Source organism: Ostrinia nubilalis, chromosome 18 (genome assembly GCF_963855985.1).
Source record: "Ostrinia nubilalis chromosome 18, ilOstNubi1.1, whole genome shotgun sequence".
Classification (NCBI taxonomy): domain Eukaryota; kingdom Metazoa; phylum Arthropoda; class Insecta; order Lepidoptera; family Crambidae; genus Ostrinia; species Ostrinia nubilalis.
This window is the reverse complement of record NC_087105.1, coordinates 2,236,015-2,256,994: the sequence shown is the minus strand read 5'-3', so window position 1 is coordinate 2,256,994 and position 20,980 is coordinate 2,236,015. Positions and strand designations below refer to the sequence as shown.

The window sequence follows — 20,980 nt, the reverse complement described above, 5'->3', positions numbered from 1 at the left end:
CAACAGGTAGGCCTTCGGATGAATATGGAAAAAACGAAGCTTACGTCGAATGTCCATGTTGCTCCTTACCCAGTTTCGGTTAGGAGCTCGATTCTCGAGATTGTTGACAAGTAAGTATGTCTATCTCGGACAAACGATCAGCTAGATAGTTAGATGCAATTTCGAGAAAGAGGTAAATCGTCGAATAGTGTGTGTTACCAGTGATGATATACAGCTCGAAAACTTGGCCTTTGAATATAGGGCACAACGTGCTATGGAGAGGGATAAGCTTGGTGTTTCTTTACGAGCTAATCAGAAATGAGGAGCTCCGTAAACTAACTAACCTTAGTTAGTTTACGGAGCACCTCGCTGACATAGCCCGACGGATTAGCAAGCTGAAGTGGCAATGAGCAGGGCACATAGTACGCAGAACTGACGGTCCATAGTCCAGTAAAATTAATGTTTGAAAGGGAGTTGAGATGTCAAGTACCTATGGCAAATGCTAAAATTGATGTGGAACAAGTTAAATTAACCATAAATAGTAAAGATATTAAAATTTTTGCAGTGGAACAAAAAGTGATGGTGAGAGACATGAGTAAATCATAGGTCTTTGCCAATCATGTACTTTGGGCTTTGTGGCAGGTTGTGGCGAGTTTAAACGCTTTGTTTAAAATCTCAATAAAAAAAATTATCCGATTCCGATATTACGATATTGGGTCGCTCAATATCGGAATTGAAATATCGGATCTCGCAGTCCGAGATTCCGATATTACGAGATTCCGAGATTCCGATATTCATGCCCTAAGCGTAGCAGAACAACGGGCTCAATTTCTTCGATCACTATCGTCGCTGCAGGAGGCCTGTAGCAGCCTAGACACAAATCGCGCACAATGGCCCAATCATGAGGCTAAGTGCGGTATTCGATTGACCTGCAAAACTAACTAGTGTAAACTTGTTAAGTTGGGTCTCGGGGTCGTTATTGAGTTCAAAGGCACGAATCGTATCACAAAACAACGTATATTGTCTCAAACACGTCGAAACATAACACATACAGTACTTGGTTACAGTATTTACAACAATATCCAGCCAAAACAACACAGAAAGAACGCGCGTGTCGCGGCCATGGGCGGACTGGCGTTATCCACGAGTCTAGAAGATTCTACGACCGATCGTTGGCGAAGAGCGCCGACAGAGCGCGCGAGCCCCGCGGGTTTTTAAAATGAACGCCCGCCAAACTCGAGTGTGAGCATCAACGATCGTCGCGTTACAACCTCCCCCTCTGACCAAGACGTAGCGCCCTCGCGTCAAGGTCAGGAAAACTTTCAATCGTGCCGGTGGTACCGAACATCACCTACGATTGGGGTCAACTGAGAGGCGTGGGTTCCCTACTGTTTTGTAGTTGTTAAGCCTAAGTAGTCCAGGCTTCACTCACTCGGTAAAGCCGGTGTATTACTCACGGTATAGACATCGGTGCTCCGCCGCAGGTTCTGTCATTCGTCATCGCCAGTGGAGTAATAGTGCACAGAATGACGACCTTCGTCAGCGGAAACTTACCGATTACCGGATATCTTACAATTAGAGTACATATTATACTAACTTACCCCTCCCCCTAAACGGAACGCCGAATGGTTTCCCCGGAGGTGCACCTACACTTGGAGGGCAGGTTGACCTTGACAAACCCGGAATCATGTTCACCTTTGTCCGTGAAGTATGAACGACAACGTGCGTCGGGTCGTTGGTAAGGGCCCTCCCCCTGCATTATAAATGCTCCAGGATACCAACTACTACATCCGGTCTCGGGAAAAGGTAGCTTAGGATTAGCAGCTCGAAGACGCTTCGGAGTGGGTGACGTACGTTTTGTCACCTTGGGTCCTTTATTCTTCCCAAACACTACCGCCTTCACTTCCACCTTCGTCAGCTCTACCTTGCTGGTGGTAGACAGCTCAAAACTGGTGATAAACGGATGCCAGGTTCGTCGTGGCCCATCGTTATAGCACCAGCTGTTCTGCGGTAAGTCTAATAGGATACTTGCCCTAGTGATGAAGTCCCTGCCTAATAAGGTCCTTGTCTGTGCATCCGGAAGTACCAAGAACGTGGTAGGTATCGTCCGTCCTTGTAGGGTTATATCGACGTCGCCCTCGAGGATGGTACGCGTCTGCTGCGATCCGTCTGCGAGGCCTATGGTACGTATCGAGTTTCTAAAAGTAACACCCGCGTCGCGCAATAAGTTGTACAGCGTCGGACTAGCGATGGAGTGAGTGGCCCCCGTGTCCAGAATAGCGACCCCCGTTCGGCTAACGACCTGTATCTCTACTAGCGGTCGCGGGTCGTCACCATCGATAACGTGTGCAGTGCTGAAATCGGGTTTACTACTCGAAATGGGCACGCTATTACAATTGTCACACTTTGACCGCACTACTCCCAGCTGACCACATCCGTAGCAACGTAGTATGTTACTGTCACGTGAATTTTGCGAGTCGGTATTTACTTTGTTCTCTTTATTACGGCAGACGTCTATTGTATGACCAAACACTTTGCAATAAGAGCACTTGGGGCGAGAGCGCTTCTTCTCGTCACTATTTGTGCATTTTAAAACTGAACTTCGCTGGTTAATTAAAGACGACTCATCACCCGATGTTACATTACTTTTACTTACACTCGGGGGGTCATCTACGGCACTCGACGGGTTAACGCTCGGGCCCGCGTTCGAGTGGCATCGCGCAGTCGAGGGGTTAACGGGGCTCGCGCTATTATTATTACTGAGCGAACTTACCTCTGCCAGCGACTCTTCTACCAACCTGACCTTATTTATGAGTTGTTCAAGCCCGTCCACAGCATCGCGAGACACTCAATGATATTATATAAAATACTGTAATATCATTGGAGACACTCGTTTTCTTATTCTACGGTCCAACAATCCGTATATAATGTCTAGCTTCATTTCTTCCGGCACCGTGTACGGTAATTTCATGATTAAAGCGCGCACTTTGCAAACAAAAACGTCAGCTCGTTCACTATTTTGTTCACTCGCGAAAATGTCACGAAATATTTTATAACCGGGTCGTGGCACGCCGAACATTCCTCGTAGGCGCTGTAGGGCTTCGGTCCAAGACGAGACCGACGCCTTCACTCCCTGCCACCACACGGCGGCCTCGCCGACCAGCAGCATCGGTAGTCCCCGCAGAGCATGCTCGTCGCTGATGTTAGTGCACTCGCGAAACACCTCGATGGCATCGATGAAGGCTTCCAGCTCATCGGCGTTTTTCGATCGTCCGTCAAATCGAGCCGTGCACTTCGCGAAGTTGCCTGAGCGCTGCGCGTGACCTGGCGTGTCGAGTCGTGGTGATGAAGTGGCTCTGTTATTAGACAGAATGCTCTCAATAAGCACACGGCTCGCTTCCACCTGGCTCCTGGTGATACTGGATACAAGGTTTTGCAGCATCTCTTCTGACATGGTGACGTTTGGCGAGGACACCACAGTCCTGTCCACTTCGAGATCGGTGTTGTGGTCCGTGTCCGAGTCCGAACCCTCGTTCCTCGCGGTTCTCGCGACGTTCCTTTTTTGAGGCATGATAATTTATGTATCTCACAAGTAATGTGTTGAACAGATTTCGGAGTTTGCATTTGTGTTGGTGATCGTGCCCCGCGAGTTGGGCGTCACTGTAAACTTGTTAAGTTGGGTCTCGGGGTCGTTATTGAGTTCAAAGGCACGAATCGTATCACAAAACAACGTATATTGTCTCAAACACGTCGAAACATAACACATACAGTACTTGGTTACAGTATTTACAACAATATCCAGCCAAAACAACACAGAAAGAACGCGCGTGTCGCGGCCATGGGCGGACTGGCGTTATCCACGAGTCTAGAAGATTCTACGACCGATCGTTGGCGAAGAGCGCCGACAGAGCGCGCGAGCCCCGCGGGTTTTTAAAATGAACGCCCGCCAAACTCGAGTGTGAGCATCAACGATCGTCGCGTTACACTAGTTTTATCTCGAGACATGGCCGTAAATCGGATCGTGCATTGTAAACGCGCATTTTTTAAGAAGGTAGGTGGTACACATTAGAAGCAATTTGAACTGTTTTATTACTTAATAATGCTATCTGTATCATATAAGCTGTATGTTTTCCAAATAAAGAAAATAAATAAAAACAATTACACGTAAAAGCTCCCAATGAGTGGCCACCATAACGTCCCGTTCATAAAACGAAACATGGAAAGTCACTCGCGTCAATGAATGAAGATTTACAAACAATGAATCGATGACAATGGATTAACATAAACGACGGTACTTATGTAAATGTGTCTCAAAATCTGAATTCTATTGCTCATTGTAGTGTGACACTTGAGAACTTTGGCCCTTTGCACCCTTAAATATTTTGGTCTCCAATATTAAGCAATAACTACAAACCTGCAAGACAATAAAATAACTAGTAAACAACTGTAGTAACATTGTTTACACATAAAGGATTTTAAGACGTCATTTTACCTAATGCCGGTTGCAGACCAAGAGCTAAGCTAAGTTAGTTTCGTTTAGCTCGCATAAGTAGCTGACGCAGTTTCCCATAGAATTGGCATAGTTTTCAGTCGAAACTGCGTCAGCTATGCGAGCTAAACGAAACTAACTTAGCTTAGCTCTTGGTCTGCAACCGGTATAAAAGTCGGAAATTGTACTACCTAAAAATTTAAACTATGTTAACTACATTTAGGTACTTACAGAGTATGTAAGTGTTCTTTTAAAAAACTATTTAAAAATAGAGTTAATAGTTACTAGCTCGTCTTCGCACGTCCACACCGAAGGGTATCATGGTGTGCACGGAGTATTCGGAAGAACAGCTGCCACCTAGGGGAGGATGGAAAGGATCAGGAACGTTGGAGGGTTAGGAATAAGGATAATAATCGTGTAAAATTTATGAAGGGAAAATGTAGCGCGGTTCCAAAGTGGGCAGGATAAGCATGCCCATAAACTTAGTGACGTTACAGTTTCAATAAAAAGTTCTCAAATCGTGACCATGGTTCGGAAGACAAAGTGTGGGCAGGCGTCCTACTAGGTGATCCGAGAATCTGGTGAAGATTGCGGGAAGCACCTGGATTGGATTGGATATCCTTGTGGGAGGCCTTTGTCCCGACTCGACGAAACGATTGACGTCACACTTTCACAATCTATTGAAACTTTACAGGTTTAACCTAGGCGCAGACCACCGACTTTTAGTCGGCCGATAGTTGGGCCCGATTTTAATTTGTATGAAATTCAAATCGGTGTAATGTGCGCACTTCCATACATGCCCATACCGATTAACTGCCCGACTAAACTATCGGCCGACAAAAACTTGGTGATCTGCGCTAGGCTTATTGTTTTCAAGTGACTGCACAGTAATATGACACAACCAAAGGGTTAACTTTACCCAAAATATACTGTAAAGGCAGCAATACGCACTAATCATCCTCGCGAAGCCGAAGTCGCAGAGCTTGACGACTCCCTCACTGGTGAGCAGGATGTTCTCCGGCTTCACGTCCCGGTGGATGCAGTTGTGCCGGTGGCAGTACGCCACGCCCTGCAGTGTCTGCCAGATGATTTGCTTCGAGAGCAGCTCTGGACAACCCTGGGACAAGACAGGTCAGCTTGAGGAAAATGGTTTTCAAATTAAAGGTAGCTGACCGGTGAATCAAAATGAACCGTATACTGCAGCAACCTTACTTGGTATCTTAGCTCTTGCACGACAAAATAACTCAAAGATACACAAAAAGGTAGGTAGAATAACAAACAATAAAAGATTCATCAAAAACATTGTTGACATGGCATAAACATAGATTGTAGTTGGCTCTACCACACGTAGTATACATAGCTTAGTTAGCAGGTAGTAGGGAGGATTTACTTTACATGGAATACAATTTTAATATTTTCGACTCTATAATTCTATATGTCTCCTTCTGTTTGGTATGAATGAGTGACAGCGACATTAAATAAGTAAGTAGAAATTATTTAGGAATTTCTTATTCTCCTATCTTAAGGACAGTCTTTGTGTCACTTTTTGCGCTCCTTCTGAGGTCAAGAGCACGGAAGAGTTAACATTTTAAATACTAAGGGTACTGAACCCTACTGTTTAACTTGTCTCAGAATAAGAAGTCAGGAAGTTTGCTAAGACCACGCGAACTTAACGAGCCGGCAAAAATGTAGCGTTCAAGGTCAGAGAAGTTTGCACAACTTTACAAGCAAGTAGGCTGAGAACATCTGTAGTAGAGTATTTAGGCGGTGATCACACTGCGTAGCGTAACTTAGTGTAATCACGGCTTTATAGTTTTATTATGACTATTCCACTGTAGGTTGGACAACGATCAAAACGCCAGTCCGATGACCAGTCTTGGACAAATCCAAGTGACCAGTCCAGGCGCTAGGAACAAAATTGTGAAAAGTGCATTGGCGAAAACAGAAAATACCTAATGTGATGCATGCAAGCTTCGACCAAAGCTTCCAAAATACAGTCGCACTCCCTAATCAAGGATTCGCCACCACTGCATAGGAGGGTAACCTGCTGCTAAAAAAACATAAGTAGGTTAGAAATAGAATAATAAATAAGATACAAATTCTAGTTCCTAAATAGTCGAAAAAAAATTCGTTCTGTGTTCGTTACCCAAATCTTCACAAAATTAAGTCAACAATGCAAAAAATAAAGCAAAGCAAATATCGTTGACCTGGGTTTCTTTCATTTGAGCATGGATTAATTACGACATTTTATACAGGTCATTGGCCTTTAATTGTACCGTTCGTACTTTTGCATACCTTATGTATTTCTGAAAACGTTTTAAAGAAATACATAATTATTATATTATTATATCATTGTGTTATCAAAAAAGCCTACACAAAACGAACAGTATCAAAACTGGATTGCACATTAACCTTGTCGGTTCCTACATGGCTGTTTTAGGAAACCTACTTTCAATATTTCGAAATCGCATTGACCTTTAAAAATATTTGTCTTAATTTTGAACTTTTGAGAATAGCCGGTATCAAATGTAATTTAAATAACGGTAATGACTACTTTACATCAAACACTCATTAGACGATAATAAATATAAATATTCAATTAGCTAGTCGTTCTTCATACCTACCTATTAATTTTGTGATTAACTGGAGCAAAAGTTCAAATTTTTGCCATTTTTTTAGCAAAATAAGCGCCTGCCCCATTGTAAAAATCCTGGGGGAAGACCTCGGTCTAAGAGCGAACATCATTACGTTCAAAAAGAAGGAAGAATAATAAATTATTAACTACCTACTTGTGTACTTTTGCCAAACGCTCCAGAAAATCTATTGGTTAAGGCAAGATGGATACTTAATTAGGAATTGATTAAAAAAGAAAACCTAGACTAAGCCAGACATATCATAATTTTGCGATTGTCCAGCAATCATATAAAAACTTTATGTAACTAATTCAATATTATGGGTAAATAAAAAGTATATTGGGTATGACGATAAAAACACTGCAGGCCATAATGCAAATCCTCAACATTAACATTCACTTCATCATGCATACTAAACAGTGTGCTGAATGTCAAATAGCTGAATCAATGAATTTTTAAACTGCCATTAACTTGCCGTGACATTGAATTTGATGATCGACTTGACTTGATGAATTTGAAGACTGACATGACATGGGTTCAAATAAGCCAATGACGTTGGTAGTAGAAAAGAATCTATCGAGAAAATTGTGGCTAATTGACGTCAAGCCAAGAAGGAATAGCAAATGGGATGTAAATCAATTTGGGTGAATTACGATTTCTCTATGTTAGGTAATTGTTGTTTGAATGCTCTAACAGATATTGTAAGAGGTTCATCACAATTTGCCTCGTTTCCTATTGGACGTCTACACTCTACAGGTCTTCCCCAAGGAACACTATTGAGCCCCAATGCTCGATCAATCAAACTATTCTCTATCAATCAATCTCTACCAGCTGGGCCACATAAATCTTCAAGCTTCAAAAATCTACTTATAGAAATCTACTTGTTACTTGATAAAAAATCTACTTGTAACTTGATAAAAGTAGACTTAGGAACAAACCAAATTAGTTAGTTATCCTTTTTTATTTTTTGCTTTTATTTCAAAGCCCAAATTCTTCCATAATTATCATTAACGTGTCAGTTGAATTAAAATTAATTCTTCGTTATTTTTCGCCACCACGAACTGCCATATTAATTATGAATAAATCACTATAAATTAACCCCTAATGACTGGGGTAAGAAAGAAGTTTGACTATTACCTCCGGTGCAGGGTCACGGTCGTCACACGCGATCTAAACAACTCCAAGTTACATCGTTGTTTGGTTTATAGGATTAGTTGTTTTACCGTGGATCGACATAAAAACTATAAATTTTAGAAATATCCATGACATAGGTAGGTCATATTTATGCTAGAGCTACTCTACCCCACATCCCCAGGGTTATTCAAACCTCTGCTTTTTATTGATGGTGAGACATACTTCTCATAGGGATCCATGTCGCCTCGGTAAAAACTATAGTCTATCCAATATAGCTTGATTAGAATGACAGCTGCCATCAAAAGTAACGACATAACTTTGTAGTAGCGATCAATGAGAGCTAAATATTGGCGGACAAGAAATAATTCACGTCTGACCTACAAACAATATTTTCGACGACAGTGCTTCCAATAAAAATGATAATTTCGTGTAAATGCAGCGTTAAATTACACCAATAAGTAGTAATTCGAAATTATAAAAATCAAGCTAGAGTATTAACGACGTCTCTACAAGGTTATCTCGAGTTACAAAAATGTTAGTGTTGGGACATATCGACAAATGTCATATTAAATAAAAACTATTTTTTTAACATATTTAACAAATTTTTTTCTAACTAATTTTTTTACATATTTAAGTCAAGTTATACGTTTTTCTAAAGGTTCACTATTAAAAACCAAAAAACATTTCATTCTTAAATAATCAAACATCGGAAATCAATCACCGGTAATTTTTTGGGTATTCATAGCACCGTTGCTCTAGAAGAGATGCCCACCGCCCTCTAGCGAGAGGAAAAAACCACTGAAGAACACTGATGATAATGACTACGACTTATAGGTTGTACACCCTTGACATGAATTTTAAATTTTACTGTCTTTAAATTTAAATCATAATTGTCATTTTTATGAATAAAGATTTGAAGAAAAATTGGGTGCACTTTTTTATATCATTTTTTCGAAAACTTATCGATACATCTATGTGAACCGTACGAAACATACCCATCACTAGTCACATTCGTTTGACAGCCGTCATTCTAATCAAGCTATATTGGATAGACTATAATAGTACCTACCTATCACTTTAATTACCCAAAGATGCCAAACTTCAGTGATAAGCGTGAAATGCCATAGCTTTTAAATAATCATGCCAGTTTATAAACTGTCAGTAAAGTAGCGTGCTAATTTATACACTCGGGTAAGTATACAAAAAGTAGGTATACCTTAGTATACCTAGACTAGAATGCTAAACATGAAAATGTACTTCAAAGTCAAGACACGAAAAACCATAATTTTAATGCTACTACAAAACTCCCCTATTAAAACGGTCGTTCACCATAAGATACGGTAACAAACAGCAAAATAACAAAGAATTTACGAGTGTTGTACTTAAGTACCTACCACCAGAAATGAATTAAATTTATGAATACTAATTAGTAGCTAATGATAAAAAAAGCTGAAGTTTCAGCACAGAGTTAATCTTCACACGTGTGGTTTCAGCGTTGGTTACAAGTTTATGTAAATGTTTAAATACACGTGAGTAGCTGGGTACTTCTCATTTACACTCAAATTTGATGGTCACACAATAATAGTTCATAAACGGTATAAGTTAGAACAATAACTTTGAAATCAGATGATAAAATATCTATTTAGCTACATATAAAATAAATTTTATCGTAATAGAAGCAAAAATAATACGAAAAAATCACATGAAACGATAAAAAACGGGGTCATTTTTCGCGTTCTCATCGTGTCACACCTTCGGTTGCAATGAAACATTTGGTTACTGCATTCACAATTTTCATTCAATTTGTGTGTAGCATATACTAAAAACATCGTAATTAAATATACTTTCCACACAATAGTCGTAAAAATATCTTCTTATAATTATTTTGAATTGAGAAAGCGAAATACGTTGGTCACACGATTTTAGGCACCTAAAATTTTGAGTAATAATACAAGATTGTCGTTAAACCGAACACCAGCAACCAATCACAGCGTTCTATTCGGTTAACGTCAGTCGCGCTTCGACCATTGGGGAGGTGAGATAGGTCGATCGTCGCTCCGCGAAAAAAATACGTAACTTTTTGTGATTATCCATAGACATACCGTCGCTTGCTTGAACAATATTTTCTACCTCTAAAATTTAAACAATTTAATTGAAACTTTGCCATTGAAAACTTTAACATGTTAGACTTATTTGTGTAGTATTCGACTTGAACCGTTAAATTCAAATTTAAGGATAATTCATAAAAAACTAAAATTTTCGTCACCTTCGTGGCATCACCTTCGTGGTGTTTTATACACGTAGGTGATTTTAGGCCACGAAAGTGATTTCTTGCTTTGGTTTATTTTAAAATATAGTGACTGGTGTTTATATTTTTACAATATTTTAATAACTAATAAATTATACGTGGTAAGTAGAGATCAGTACATCAATAAATAAATAAGGGTCTCGTATTTTTGTTATCTGTCTGTATGACTGTATGTATGTCTGTATATGTGACTGTGTATCTGTTTGTAAGATAAATTTAATCTGAAGTTTGAGTTAAAAGTTGTACAATAAAAATACGAGGCCTAAATAAAAAAAATATTTTTGTTGAGGGACTGATAATCAGTTAGAGTTCTTTTTATTGAGGTACTGATAATCCGTTTTTTGCTTTTTTAGCATTTCAGAATGCCACCAGTGTCACCCTTAAAACCAATTGCGTAGAATCTTGTAACTTTTTAGTAGGTGACGTCGTCGGTAAAATTTTATCTTGTATTTAAGTAGGTACCTATTTATATTATGTTATTGCTATTTATCTATGAAAATAAGACAAAATAAGTCATTTACAGTAATAAAGTTTGAAAAAAATATTGCTGTGAAGTACAGAATCACTTTCGTGGCATCAAAAAATTCAAAACGTTAAAGCTTCCAAAACGAGACTCACTATTTGACTGATTTACTGAGAATACAATCTTCACATCAAGCGCTACAATTTTTGTTTACAAAAAGTTGAAATAAGTTAGAAATAAAATTCGCCACGAAGGTGACAATGAGAACCGTGGCGATGAGAAATACCCAGCTAGAGACTAGAGCGAACATTCCCATGTAATGTCAACGTTCTTACGAATGGTAGGTACAATACATGAATTACAGGTAAAATGTAAGACGTTTGGTTCGTGAAGGTAACTCACTAGAACATTTACAATAGAGCGACTCTAGTCTACGCTCACAATATACATTTTCCAGAAACAAATAACCTAATAAGACAAGAACTTACTAAGGCTGGGTTGCACCATCTCTTTAACTTTAACAAACGTCAAAAATCTGTCAAATTCCATACAAAAACACCGGTTATCGATATTATTACGGTTAAAGTTAGAGTTGCACTCAGCCTGACGCCCGTATTCATAGACAATGCTTGTTTAAGTGAAGCAGAAAATCGAACAACGTTGAATAGAGCTCTGTGATTGGTTCGTGTGTCACCCTGTGCGTCCACGCGCACTGTGAGACCTCATTGTAATGTTTGTGAATACGGGCGTAAATGTTGCGACAACGAACCATAATATTTTTTTTTACTTAAATAACATACATTTTTGTAAGCTACTTAAAAAGACCTTTATTTTGATATCCCATGAAAATTCTTTTTAAATACATTATGGCGCCTAAAATTCGACATTTAGATTTTTTTCATTTTAGCCAGTGTCACTCTCACGATTAAGACGAATCTAACGACAACTCTCACGCTAAAATCGGTCAAGCCGTTTAGGCTGTTGACCATAATATGCCAAAGAAATATACATACACTCGAAAAACATAACCCTCCTTCTGGCGCAGTCGGGTAAAAAGCGATCTACAGTGCTGTCATACTTACAGCAGGGTACTTCTCCAGTTCGTGCAAAACCGTGTGGTCGCAGTACTCGAAGACCAGATGCAACTTGCGCTTGCGTCGGAACACCTCGATCAGGTTCACCAGGTTTGGATGCTTTAGGTTCTGCCAACAAAAATAATTGAGTAAGTTTCCAATTTCAAAGGGTGATGGAGCGGGCTATGCTCGGAGTTTCCCTGCGTGATCGAATCAGAAATCAGAGATCCGCAGGAGAACCAAAGTAACCGACATAGCTCGCAGAATTGCTAAAATCAAGTGGCAGTGGGCGGGGCACATAGCTCGTAGAGACGATGGCCGTTGGGGCAGCAAAGTTCTCGAGTGGCGACCACGGGCTGGAAGACGTAGCGTGGGCAGGCCTCCTAATAGGTGGACCGACGATCTAGTAAAGGTGGCGGGAAGAGCCTGGATGCGGGCAGCGCAGGACCGTTCATTGTGGAAAACCTTGGGGGAGGCCTTTGTCCAGCAGTGGACGTCATTTGGCTGAAACGAACGAACGAGCGATTAAGTTTCCAATTTTAGAAATAATCATAGCTCTACAAGTACTTAAATGGATCGACGATGTGGAAAAGTTGGCGGAAGCCATCTGTATTCGGGCAGCGCATCAGGACCGGTGGTTGTTCCTTGGGGGACGCTCAACTGTCTTTTGGTAAAGGAACAAACTACAAGAAAACCACGCAGGATAAGTAGTTCTAAAAATTCTGGCAACTTTCCTCTCTGCCTGCACTAGATTGCTACCTATGTAGAACTACGTCATAACGCCGTTTACTCTCATTGGTCGTGCTCTGTATGATAGTATTACGACCATATGCGTGGTTATGCTTCCATCCTTCTAAGTTAAGTTCCTCATGAAGAACAAAAAGGTTTACACCAAATCTTTCTCAATAACAAACCATATTAAGTATACTTAGGTACTTCTATTTTTTTTTTCATTTATTTCATTACTTACGGAACTTAGAATAGTTAGAGAGCAAATCGATTATAATATGACTAAATTTTTTAACAATGGGTGAACAGCAGCTAAAATTTACTTTGCCCTTTCCTCATAAATGGAAATTACCTTCAACTACCCCAATATGACCACTAACTGCTACATAATAAGATTCATATCGTGGTTCCGTTCATGCACCCGCATGCAGGTACATTAATATGAGGGCAACCCCATTTGAATACGAAATCGCTATCGGGCTTTAAACTCGACATGTACTTGAAGTACCCGCCATATGATTTGCTGGAATGGGCAAGTACGGGCATTTAGTCACGCAATAGGCTTTTGAATGAAATATGAAATGTATTTAACGTGAAAATGCACAAGCTTTGGCACCTGATTAAATGTGGTAGAGTTTTCTATGTTAAATTAACTATTTATTCTAGAAATCATTGTATATAATAGTCGTCGATACCTTCATAAGTAAACGATAATTATGATAATAATGCCTCATTACTTAATTACTTATACAATGCTAATAAATACTATATCTTAAACTTGTTATCAGAATTTTCTTGGAACTGAAGATTTCCCATTTCACCCTTCGACCTCACAGACGTCTTACAAAATTGTGGCAGTAAAGGTTGTTTTAATAATGAAATGGAAAGTTTAGGGCAGCAGCAAAAGGGTAACTAGGAGGTCACAAATGTCGTATTCAAAGATACTTCGATGGTTGCCAGGGATTTTTACTGGGAAACGTACGATTTCGCAATCAAATCGCTACGAACGGTGATCCTTTAGATTAGAGGTAGAGCTAGCCCTAAAAAAAGAAACTTTCTCCGTCTCGAATGTTCCTTCGTATAGCCACAGAATAATAATAAGTATAGCTTACAAATCCAAAATCTACTTCAAAGTTGACATGCAACATTTTTTTACCGTAGTAGGGTATTTCTCATCGCCACGGTTCTCATCGTCACCTTCGTGGCGAATTTTATTTCTAACTTATTTCAACTTTTTGTAAACAAAAATTGTAGCGCTTGATGTGCAGATTGTATTCTCAGTAAATCAGTCAAATAGTGAGTCTCGTTTGGAAGCTTTAACGTTTTGAATTTTTTGATGCCACGAAAGTGATTCTGTACTTCACAGCAATAATTTTTTCAAACTTTATTACTGTCAATGACTCTTAAGTGTTTATAAAACATATATTTTGTCTTATTTTCATAGATAAATAGCAATAACATAATATAAATAGGTACCTACTTAAATACAAGATAAAATTTTACCGATAACGTCACCTACTAAGTTACAAGATTCTACGCAATTGGTTTTAAGGGTGACACTGGTGGCATTCTGAAATGCTAAAGAAGCAAAAAACGGACGATCAGTACCTCAATAAAAAGAACTCTGATTATCAGTCCCTCAACAAAAATATTTTTTTTATTTAGGCCTCGTATTTTTGTTGATCAACTTTTAACTCAAACTTCAGATTAAATTTATGTTACAAACAGATACACAGACATACATACAGTCATACAGACAGATAACAAAATACGAGACCCTTATTTATTTATTGATGTACTGATCTCTACTTACCACGTATAATTTATTAGTTATTAAAATATTGTAAAAACATAAACACCAGTCACTCTATTTTAAAATAAACCAAAGCAAGAAATCACTTTCGTGGCCTAAAATCACCTTCGTGTATAAAACACCACAAAGGTGATGCCACGAAGGTGACGAAAATTTTAGTGTTTTATGAATTATCCTTAAATTTGAATTTAACGGTTCAAGTCGAATACTACAAAAATAAGTCTAACATGTTGAGTTTTCAATGGCAAAGTTTCAATTAAATTGTTTAAATTTTAGAGGTAGAAAATATTGTTCAAGCAAGCGACGGCATGTCTATGGATAATCACAAAAAGTTACGTATTTTTTTCGCGGAGCGACGATCGACCTATCTCACCTCCCGAATGGTCGAAGCGCGACTGACGTTAACCGAATAGAACGCTGTGATTGGTTGCTGGTGTTCGGTTTAACGACAATCTTGTATTATTACTCAAAATTTTGGGTACCTAAAATCGTGTGACCAACGTATTTCGCTTTCTCAATTCAAAATAATTATAAGAAGATATTTTTATGACTATTGTGTGGAAAGTATATTTAATTACGATGATTTTAGTATATGCTACACACAAATTAAATGAAAATTGTGAACGCAGTGACCAAATGTTTCATTGCAACCGAAGGTGTGACACGATGAGAACGCGAAAAATGACCCCGTTTTTTATCGTTTCATGTGATTTTTTCGTATTATTTTTGCTTCTATTACGATAAAATTTATTTTGTATGTAGCTAAATAGATATTTTATCATCTGATTTCAAAGTTATTGTTCTAACTTATACCGTTTATGAGCTATTATTGTGTGACCATCAAATTTGAGTGTAAATGAGAAGTACCCAGTACAGTCAGCGTCAAATAGTTTGTGTCAGTCAAATAGTTATTGAGGTAGGTAGGACACAATCATGTAGTTTTATCAACCGACTTCAAAAAAGGAGGAGGTTCTCAATTCGACCCGTATGTTTTTTTTTTTCTATGTTTGTTACGCGATAACTCCGCCAATTATGAACCGATTTGAACAAATCTTTTTTCGGCGTATAGGTAATACCTCAAGGGTGGTCCCATTTAAATTTAATAATAGAAAAAACAACCCCCAAGGGTGGAAAATTGGGGATGAACTTTTTTATACGCAATATCTCCGCCGATTATAAATCAATTTGAACGATTATTTTTTTGTTGAATAGGTATTATCAAAAGGGTGGTTTCATGCGAATTTGAAGAAAATATTTCACCCCCAAGGGTGGAAAATTGGGGATGAACTTTTTTATACGCAATTTTTTTAATTTTTAGTTTTTTTTTTTGTGTTCAAGCATTTGAAGTCGGTTTTATTTTTTAAAAAAGTTAATTATACCATTAAAAATATCGATACAAACCAAACCGGGTCAATATGTCACTTTGATGACACATTCGTAAGTGCGTCAGTTGACAGACACGATAAACTCCACTATGAAAACATTCATGAAGTAGGGCAGTACTATCATAACCTAGATCAAAACCGGTTTTGGCTTAATAAAGCGCTGAAAGCAAAATTACAAAACCACGTCGCTGCCCGCGCTGAATTCGATTTGTCACGGAAAAGAAGTGGAAAATGTGCTTTTCTTTTAATTAGCTTACTACAGCTACAGCTATACAGGGTGTTAGGTAAATGGGTATATGAGCCGACACTAACCCATGTTAACATGGTCATATAAATGGTATGGTGAAGTCAGAAATTTGATATCATCATTTTATTTTTTTAATTTTCATACAAAATTAATTAGGGCTAGTGTCGGCTCATAATATGTACCCATTTACCTAACACCCTGTAGATGCTAAAAATAAAACTTCTTAGAAGTTTTAGTGTCATGGTACAAGCATTCTAAATAATGTCTCATTTTACAGATTCCTGTAATGTAAGTAAGTTTATTCTTTTCAACCTAGGGTTTGTTATAAACTCTCGAATCGAGGAATGGATGGACATAGATTCTTTTATTAAATAGGGTCTTAGTAGAACCATTTGTTATTGAAACCTAAACAAAATATAGGAATTTTAGGTACTTGTTACTTATATGCTTTGTATCATTATCTTGTCATCATTCATCATGTAGGTGCGCTATCGAGGACGGAAGCTATTATAAAAATCTTTTATCGATTGACTAAAATAGTTATAATCGACTACTCAGTCCACATAAACGATGCTAATCGATTGTGTCAGTGTACACGTTAACGACATAATATAAGTACGAGTAATTTATGACTGTTTTAACACATGCGAGGGAGTGCTTAGTTAGTGTACTAGTGTATACCTACAAATTAACTCTCTGTGGGTGGACCTACAAAGTGGACCGACGATATCATAAAGGTACAGTAGTACACATTTAATAAGGCTCACCGATGTACCTGCGCAGAAGACGAATTTAAGTAGCGCGGGAAATGCTATTGACCTATCGGGATACTCCACGCACGGCGCGTCTTCTTCCTGTGCCGGTATTGGTCAGCGCCGCGTGTCATGTTTGCGCGCGCTGTGCTGTGATGTGACACATGTTAGTCAGCCGCCATACTCTAGAGTGCGTAGACGCGTTGCTGACAAAAGTACACTTAGTGGCAAAAAAAGTGTTTTATTTTTGTGAGCCTCCAATCTCCGTACATCACATTCACAATTCATTCATAGATTCAGCATTAACCTTCTCACATTCGGAAATTCAAATATTTATTTGCCATTTAGTAGAGTACAGTATATTAAAGATATGATAAATAAAATAAAGTGCATTATCGTAATTCGCTACAATTATTTATGTAGCATGCAAATTATAACATTTCTAAATTATGGATTAAATACATCCCACAAAAATAATCCTACTAATATTATAAATGTGAAAGTTTGGATGTCTGGATGTTTGTTACTCTTTCACGCCAAAACTACTGAACGGATTTTGATGAAACTTATAATTGTTTATAACCCAGAATAACATATAGGCTATAATTTATGACGATCTATGACAAACTAAATTTCACGCGGGTGAAACCGCGGGCAAAAGCAAGTAAATAAATAAATACATATTAGACGCGTACATTGCTCCGATCGATCCTAAAGTATGTAGCAAAAGCACTTGTGTTATGGAAATCGGGAACAACGACGGGTAGCACAAGTGTATTTGTTCTATTTTTTATTTTTTCTTTTTGTGTCAAATAAAGTTTTTCTTATCTTATCTTATTTATTTAAATACTCTATTAAACTTTTTCAAAAAGATAAATATTTTATTCCCCGTACTTGGCCTGCAGTGTAATTATGAAATGGGCGGGGCTTGCGCAAGTGCGACGGGGAACATAATCGGAAAAATTTTGTCCTTGTCTGCGTGGCCGAAGATTCACGACGCGCCTTATTAAATGTGTACTACTGTAGCAGGAAGGCGCAGACAGCTGTCAGTCGGTCATTGTGGAAATTATTGTGGGAGGCCTATGTTTAGCCTCAGCAGTGGACTTCCTATGGCTGAAATGATGATGATGATGATGAATTAACATGCTCTAGTGACAATGGTAGCTAGGTACCAGTGCCGTAAAACTATACGTCCGGTGCAAAGAGTTATCTATCTGTGCCCTTAAAAAATTTTACATCTTCAGTCAATCGGGTCTTTTCTGCGAATCCCCTATGTCTAGGCTCTGCTCGCACCGTCCTAGTGATGGCGATGTTGGCTAGAAGCTGTTAGAGGAGGCCTTTGTTCAGCAGTGACTGAGGTAGACCTTTCTTGGTCAGTTCTTCGGGAAGCTTTTCTTTGTTTACCTCTTTGTTTTAGCTGGCCCATATTTAACTCTTACCTTTAGCATCAATAACTTAATCAACCTCTTAGGAATTGCTGTTAGTTCACCTTCTTCATTTAGCTGACCCAAATTAGCCCTTACCTTTCCCATCCGTGTCTCAATCAGCTTTCTAAGCACCTTTTCTTATTTCTCTTACTCTTACCTTGAGCATGCGTATCTCCCGCAGTGCAATCTTCCTGATCAGCGGGTCGTCCTCGTTCTCGACGAACTTCTTGACGGCGACGATCTCGCCCGTGTCCCGGTTGCGGCACTTGTACACCAGCCCGTACGAGCCTTCCCCGAGCTTGGTTTAATGAGGCCTAAGTTCAACTGTGACTAATGACTAACTTTGATCACGTCCATCCTTCTTTCCCGATCATAATCAACCTTTTAGGAAGCTTCTCTTAGTTTACCTACTTCATTTTTAGATGACCTAGATTGACTCTCACCTTTAGCATCGTTATCTTACTTAGCTTTCTAGGATCTTCTAACTACTTCTATCTAATTACCTTTAGCATCCGTATCTCCCGCAGCGCGATCTTCCTAATCAGCGGGTCGTCCTCATTCTCGACGAACTTCTTGACGGCGACGATCTCGCCCGTGTCCCGGTTGCGGCACTTGTACACCAGCCCGTAGGAGCCTTCCCCGAGCTTGGTTTAATGAGGCCTAAGTTCAACTGTGACTAATGACTAACTTTGATCACGTCCATCCTTCTTTCCCGATCATAATCAACCTTTTAGGAAGCTTCTCTTAGTTTACCTACTTCATTTTTAGATGACCTTGATTAAGTCTCACCTTTAGCATCCTTATCTTACTTAGCTTTCTAGGAACTTCTAACTACTTCTATCTACTTACCTTCAGCATCCGTATCTCCCGCAGTGCAATCTTCCTGATCAGCGGGTCGTCCTCGTTCTCGACGAACTTCTTGACAGCGACGATCTCGCCCGTGTCCCGGTTGCGGCACTTGTACACCAGCCCGTAGGAGCCTTCCCCGAGCTTGGCCAGCTTCTCGTACCGCTCCATCGCGCGGCTGCTGGCGCGCGATCTGGTGGAAGAATAAAGCAGCTATAGACAATTTTAATTACATGGCATTGTCCTGCCTCTCTTTCTTACCATTGCAACTTCTGTTTTGTACTATTAATAATCTGCCAGTAATAGGCGTCCCAAGAAAACATGGAACAATCATCAATTAAGGGCACAGTGAATGATATCCATGGATAGACTGAGCTTCCTACTAAAAAATGTCAAAACATGCAAGTATTCGTTGCTTGAATGAATAAGTTCAAGAACACTGACGGAAACAATGTAACTTAATATTTCTTCTGTGCTCGTGTAAGAATATGGTTAAGCACTTAATGCGCATATTATTTTTGTTATTTAAAAACTCTGTAAAGTACGTCACAGTATCCCAAAAAGCTAAGCCAAGTATTTCCCTCAGGGCAATAACTTAATGTAATAGAGGCTTACTACTACCGTAGTCATTAAGGTTTCTAATTCCACGCAAACTTGTCGTACTTTTTGAATTTCGGTGGCCATTTTGGTTATTTTTACAGACAAGACTGGCTAATCTTGATCTGATACTAAATAGCTTGATACTCTGACATTTGGAAGCGAGTTGAAGGCCACCCTGGAGTTAACACAAACGGTCTTGCAACAAAGGTCGGCTCCTCCCACTACCCACTATACGGCAAACAAGAAATTAGCTAAATTATGGGTTTCTAGAAGCTTACTAAGCTATTCGTGTGGTAAGCCTGCTTTAATACTAAAAAGATACGAAGACAGAAGTTGCAAATTTCGCGAAATTGCACGAATTAAATATACTTTCAAGTACTTAATGCTGATAATTGTGCAAGATCGTAAAACTTGTACACGAGCTAAGAAAGCTTCTACTGCTAGCCTTTTTCTTTTTATCAAAACGTAAGGTACAGAATTAAGGAAGGGTACAAACGTGTAACTCACGAAGAGAAACAGAAACGAAGATTGATGATTCTAGATAGAACCAAGAGTAAGACCACAACCTTGACACTTTCGTGAATTTACTACTGGTGTTTATTTAATGCTAATTACTGCGTATATTGTTCCAAACTTACTAACCTTGCAGCGACGACATCAGGGGAGGTTATTGATCTATTAATTTCACCCTTCATACTAATTTTACACAACCCCAGCCATTAAAAAATAAACAGACACGTGCTGATTCTTCAAAACTACGTTGTTTTTTAGCATAATTTCAAATGAAAATAATGCAAATGTATAAAAAAATATTGTAAACTTAACCTAACAAAAAAAACTATGTTTTGCTTACTGATGTCATCTGGCAAACATGACATGCATCAAGAACATTCTACATGAAAGAAGTATGCACTCTTTATGTAAAAAGTGTTTTTGCAGAATATTTTTTCTTTCAGTATACATAATGTGCTTGTTTTTTATTAGCATAAACACGCTACACCTGCATCTCACGGTACATACGTGCATATTACGTACCATCGGCAACAGTGTTAGCTATCCATTGCCTGTCATGTCGTCTCGTTCTATCGCAAAGAATCACCAT

The 20,980-nt window shown here is 39.0% G+C and overlaps 1 protein-coding gene across 2 annotated transcripts in view; it reads right to left on the bottom strand.

Moving 5' to 3' along the window:
- The window catches only part of LOC135080510 (cyclin-dependent kinase-like 4), a 36,380-nt gene that overhangs the window by 12,538 nt on the left and 2,862 nt on the right, over positions 1–20,980 (bottom strand). Inside the window, exons 1-4 of one of the 2 annotated variants that reach the window (XM_063975150.1) lie at positions 20,521–20,727; positions 19,282–19,471; positions 12,089–12,208; positions 5,420–5,585 (exon numbers count right to left, since the gene is read on the bottom strand). In XM_063975150.1, the coding sequence (XP_063831220.1) occupies positions 5,420–5,585; positions 12,089–12,208; positions 19,282–19,471; positions 20,521–20,573 (529 nt within the window). In that variant the 5' untranslated portion in view covers positions 20,574–20,727. Of the gene's footprint in view, positions 1–5,419; positions 5,586–12,088; positions 12,209–19,281; positions 19,472–20,520; positions 20,728–20,980 lie in introns of those variants that run through there. The other variant, XM_063975149.1, reaches the window with a different exon arrangement.